This window comes from Pan paniscus, chromosome 11, assembly GCF_029289425.2.
Source record: "Pan paniscus chromosome 11, NHGRI_mPanPan1-v2.0_pri, whole genome shotgun sequence".
NCBI classification, from domain to species: domain Eukaryota; kingdom Metazoa; phylum Chordata; class Mammalia; order Primates; family Hominidae; genus Pan; species Pan paniscus.
Window position 1 is genome coordinate 97,209,742 of NC_073260.2, and position 6,000 is coordinate 97,215,741.

The window sequence follows — 6,000 nt, forward strand, 5'->3', positions numbered from 1 at the left end:
TTTGTTTATATTTTTTCTCAAAATAACTGGATCAAACCATACATCCTGTTATACAATTTGAATAAAATATGCATCATACATTAATATACTAAAAAATATTAATGTTCTTCTCAGATTCAGGCAAAAATGAAATGATGAATTCCAATGTGATAGAATGCAAATGTGTGCAAAGTGATGGAGATACCCAAGAAAGGAGCTGACAATTGCATCTTAAAGGATGTCAAAATTTGCCAGGCAGAGAAGGGCAGAAAATATTTACCAGATATAAGAAAGAAACCACTAGAAACTGGCCAGTTGGAGACCTGGAGAAGTCTAGTTTGCCTGGCTGGTGTGTTGAGTGGGAGGGAATTCAGCAGGAGGTGAGCAGGGGGCGATGGGTCCTCTGTCTTTGACAGGCTTCAGAGGATGGAATTTGTTTTGTTGACAGTGGAGAACCAGGGACTTCATAGAATCAATTACTGCTTTATTTTAAAACAAATGAAACCGAGTGACCACAACCAAGATTCTACTTTGATCTTCTGTTAAAAACACATTTTGAAAAATTCAGGTGTTTTTGAAAATCTTCATATACAAGCCAAGCACAGTCACCAGGAACTTTCTCAGAAGCTTCTCATCACCTCAGCGGAAGCCTTTTAATACACGTTTTGGAGTTCTTTAGTGGCCTGCCTTAATACACAGGGCATTCAGTAACTCCAGCAATGGCAAATTCATTGTAAAGAGCACCCTGGGTAGAAGCTATTTTGGCCACACTCTCAGAGAGGAAGGAATGTGTTTGGCCCTGCTAGCCTGCGGGAGGGCTCTGATGAAGACAGCCATGGAACCTAGCATTGCCATTTGTTTATTTAAACGAGTTTTTTTTTTTTTAACAGCTCATTGGCTCTACCTAGTGGGCAAGTGCTAGAATACAGCTTGCAGAGTCTTGCAGAGCTTTGAAGGATGGATCCAACTCAAGTGTCTTTCCTGAAGTTTCTGATCTGCTATTTCACCCATACATTCCCTTTATGAATTTAAGAGGCATCTCAGTAAACAGTTTTTATCCTGCATCTCAGTGACCTTGAATAAGTACCCTGTCCTCTGTGAAACTGTTACTCTACTGCTTAAAAAAAAACTCTGCCGTATTTCTAGTGTCCATAGTCTCTCAGTGGCATAATTGTTCTAGTATTTGCCCATTGTACCTATAATTCAAACTGGGATCAGTCTGGATAAAGAAAAAAGTCTGGCATTTTGAAAATTCATGAATGACTGCAACTACCTATAATTATATATGTCAATTAATATATGCCAGTATTATCCGATTGCATATTCATAAGAATATCTTAGAGGCTTTAAACTACAATCACATGGTGTAGTAGAAAGAGCAAGCCTTTGCAGTCAGATAGACCTGAGTTTAAACCGTAGGCCTGCAGCTTTCTATGTGACCTGGTAAGGTACTCTCCTTCCCTGAGCGTTTTTCCTCATCAATACAGTAGAGATGGCAAATCTTACTTCACAAAGTATAATATCTGTATAGCAGTAGACACTGGGATTGGCAAACAGCAGGCCTCTGTTTAATAAAAGCAGCAGTTACTGTTGAGCATTCTGTACCTTACCCATTTACCTTGAGCAAATAGCTTCTGCTCTGAAACTGGGATTCTTCCTCTGTCCAATGGGGGTCATAGTTCCCTGTCTTAGAGTTATACAGATGCAATGGTATAACCACCCCAAAGCACCTGGCATCTTATAGGTATTTAAGTGTAGCTAGCTTCTTTCTTTCCAAAAGTACAGACCTATTGCAAATAATTAAGTTATAAAGCTAAAATTCTGTTTATCCCATGAACACACTCTCTCTCCCTACTTCTCTTTCTGTCTCTCTCTTTTCTCTCTCTCAAACACACACACACACATGCTCTTGTTGTATTCCCATCTTGTTTTCCTTGTCTGTGTCATCAAGAGTTAAGCCAAAAGCTGGGTGCAGTGGTTCACGCCTGTAATCCCAGCACTTTGGGAGGCCAAGATGGGTAATGCTTGAGCTCAGGAGTCTGAGACCAACCAGGGCAACATGGTGAAATCCTGTCTATACAACAAACTTAAAAACTAGCCAGGTGTGGTGTTGTGTGCCTATAGTCCCAGCTACTCAGGAGTCTGAAGTGGGTGGATAGCTTGAGCCCGAGTGGTTGAGGCTGCAGTGAGCTGTTGCCACTGCACTCCAGCCTGGGCAACAGCAAGACCCTGTCGAAAAAATTAAAAATTGAAAAATTTTTAAAAATTAGATATACACATAGATTTGTAACTTCCTGTATTTAATAATTATAGAGATGCAAAAGTGCCTAGATTCTGCCTTGTCTATTGTTATTTCTTTAACCAGCACATCTGTATGGTTTTCGAATAGAACGCTTCTCTGAACACCTGGGCACTCCCACACTCAGTCTCCTTTTTCTCGATGTTTCCTATTATATAAGGTGTGGCAGTCCAGGTCAGTATGCAAGAGATGTAGTAGCTGCAGTCAGCTCTGCAGCAGGTAGAACTTGGAAGATCATTCATCTAACTAAAGTGACATGAAACTTGTCTTCTCAAGATGCTAAATGGCACAGGGCTCATTACTAGCCTGCTCCTCAGACCATCCTTGGAGATGAAAGAGGAGCCACTACCCTGGCACAGTGCCAGGGGCAGGGGATACAAAGATGAAAGTACATGGGGCGATTCAATGAGTGCTTCTTTTTCCTGGCACTTAGTAGCTCTCAGTCTAGCAGGGCCAACAGACATGCCCAGAGCCCCAGTACACACACAGAGAGAGAGATGTACAAATTCATACACTGCATGTAAGAATCAATGTGTGCACAGGAGGAGAGAGTGACTTCCTCCACAGCGAGTGGGGCAGGAGTGCGGGAAGGTCTCCCAGCAGGTAGAAGTCACCTTACCTGAGGTGGAAAGATGAATGGCAATTTGACAAATGAAGAGGGGCAGGCGCAGGATGTGGTAGCAGCGGACCATAGGCATGGGACTCAACCTGTGCGGAGCCCCAGGGGTAGAGAAAGGATGGCTCATTCGGGATCTATAAATACCCACAAGAGCCAGGCAGGTGATGCATGTCAGACACTTTGGTGTATTATTCATTTCTATTTTTAAAAATGTCCTCCTTCCTGCTTTTCTTGACTTATACCCACTTTATTTTTCCATCTTTGATTGAAACTTAAATCTTTCCCTACTCGAAGAAAACTAGCAGTCCAAATCCAATTACTGTATCAGTTCATAAGTGCTACATGGCTCCTGCTGGGAAGTCAGGTGGGAGTGGCAGGGACTGGGGCAAACTGGAGAGCAAATTCTTCTGCTGAAGAGGACAGCCATTCGTCAACTCCAGTTGTTCAGAAGCTCCAAATCTTGCAATTTCTCAGAAAAAGCAAGCAAGCAACCTGAATTTTGATACATGAGTCAAATTTTTAAACAGTGCCTTAATGGAAAAAAAAAATTCTGCAGAACAAATGGAACATACCCTCATGCTAAGCCTTATTCATGGACCGTGCTTGCAAGCTTTCATTTACAGGCTCTCGAGATTCCAAGAGCATTTTCAGGATCCTTCATCAAATCGTCGCTCTGCTTATAGTTTCTCCTAACCATCCTTTTCCCCTTGCTTTCCAGAAAGAAATGACGAGCAGGATGTGTCACTAATGCTCCACCTCACCCTTTGGAAGAAAGGAAAGCTGTTTCCTCCTGGTGCCCTGAGCGGGTAGGAGGTGGACCACCCTGGCTGAAATGACAAACCTACTCCCAGGAACAGCAGAGGTGGAGGCAAGCAGTGACTCCTGAGAGACATTCCCCACCCACTTTGTGTGCTCTTAACCTTCTGAGTGCTGCTAGCCCAGACCTGTGGACGAGGCAGACCACAACGTGAAAGAAGGACCAGCCCCTTGACCGTTCTGCCTGGGGAATTGTCCACGAGGAAGTCTCTGCACTTCCACACATGGCACAGTTCTGCCTGTGACCTGCCGCCTAAGCTTTACTGGAATTCAGGTTTTGAGACTGAGATGCGTGTTCGTATTTTTCCACTTATCTGTCTTGTCAGCTGGCCGACTTCTCTGTGATTGGTTTTTGAAGTGCCGGGTGAATTTTGGACCTCTGGATGTGCAGCAAGTTTTTATGCAATAAGCCTTCCTTTCAGTTCTCTAAAAGCTCCTGCTCTGATCTGTGGTTTAACACTGTGCAGGGCTGTGGAGCTCTGAGAGACCTGAACCCCTCCCCATCCCCTGCACCTCCCTACTCTGCCTGCCGAGGCGTCCATAGCATTTCCCTAATAAATAGTTTTATCAGGGACACTCCATGGGGTGGCTTGTCTCTGCCCCAAACAGGGTCTTCACGTTCTAACTGCAGGGAAGAGACTGGTTACTAGCGTAAAGCTGACAAGTTACCAGTTCACCTGATCAGAATGTATTTTTTATAACCACCATCATTCCTTGTCTCTTCAGTGGAAGATACTCTTTCCTGTTTCCCAGAAGAGAGAAATAAAAGTCCTAAATGACTAAGAATGATCAGCGGGAGCCTTGGGCATGATTACTGCAGTGTTTGTTCTTTATTAAAGACAGGGAGTCGTGGCTGTCTCTACATAGTACTAACATTTCAGTGAAAAAGTACAATTGGTTATTTGGTACGTGTAGATTTAACACCCAGACGGCTGACTTGTAACCCTCCCCACTAGCCTTCTGAGCATTTAAACCCAGCCGTCATCCTCTCCCCACTCCACGCTCCCCACTCCTCTGCCATGTTATGTTACGGCACAAAATTAATTTCTGCCCCTGTGATTGGGCCACGGTTGCCAAGGTAACAGTGGAGCTGGAGCTAACTTCCTTCTTCCATCCTTCCCAATTTTTCTATTCCAGAAGACAGTCAGAATAATGCATTCTGTACTACATCCTGCCTTTTGAAACCTAAATGAGTTTTCGTTGATGAAATATTGCCTTCTCTGATTCATTCACAAAACTGTGGTGGTTCTGACCACCTGTGACGAGGGGGGTCATAATACTTCCAGTGATCCTTTTAATTTAGCAAAATATTTGTCGGTGGAGGGAAGTAGATAAGAATGTATTAGTGTATTTTAAAGTAATAATGATTAAAGAATAACTAAATGACTCTGATTTTGTTTTATCATATATAATGTGTTAAAGCCCTCTGTGGCTGCCACAAAAGCCTAGAATCATGAAATCTTTGTCCAAGCTAAGAAAGGGCTGTCTCTGTGGGTACAGTGGCATTCTCTGTTGACCTAACCAAGCAGCCTGAACCTTGCTTTGTGTCTCATAAAGCTCATCTCATGGAATCCAATTGCTCCTACCTCACCATGTTGCTGTGCCCTGGTCAACAATAAACATACTTTTTTCCCCCTTCCTAAGTAACTTTGAGAGGACAAGATAGGCAAAGTTTTTTCCCTACATCTCTTTTGGCCAAAAGAATATCTGACCATCACAGAGATCCAGAGAATAGAAACAAGAGCCCCTAAGTCCCAGCCTCTGCAATACACAGTTACCAGATGGGAATGCAGCACAGTGGGACAGAGAGGTAACTACGGAACCCATGCCCTGGAGGAACTCTGTAGCTGTGCACCATGGAACGCCACAGGATTTTTACATTAAAAAGTTGAATATGTTCCTGCATTTCAGCAATGCATAATCGAGCAGGAGGATGGAATCTGGAGACCTTTGTTATTCATTCTTTTTAAGGTTATTTTTTATTAACTGTGCATATGAAATTTCCACTCAACTTAAAAATCCAAATCTTTTTAAGCTTCTTGGAAGAATTTCCTCCTGCTTATATTGTTAATTGCACTAATGAACTCTTCTAGGGTAAATTCTGGCAAACTACTCTTTTTTTTTTTTTTTAATTACAGAATATTCCTGTTCCCACAGAACTTTGGCACATTCTGAAGAAAATCTCTGCAGTCAATTTTTATCTCCTCGGCTTGACTGCATCTAACTGTTCATCTATGTTATAAATGGAGCTTCAGCCCTCTGGGTCAGAGACTGACAACCCTCCTTC

At 42.9% G+C, this 6,000-nt stretch overlaps 1 protein-coding gene across 1 annotated transcript in view; it reads left to right on the plus strand.

Moving 5' to 3' along the window:
* Positions 1 to 5,100, plus strand: part of MOB3B (MOB kinase activator 3B) — a 201,605-nt gene extending 196,505 nt beyond the window's left edge. The window contains exon 4 of the mRNA XM_057298723.2: positions 3,616 to 5,100. Within this exon, the coding sequence (XP_057154706.1) occupies positions 3,616 to 3,645 (30 nt within the window). The 3' untranslated portion in view covers positions 3,646 to 5,100. The remainder of the gene's footprint in view (positions 1 to 3,615) is intronic.
* The last annotated feature ends 900 nt before the right edge of the window (positions 5,101 to 6,000 follow it).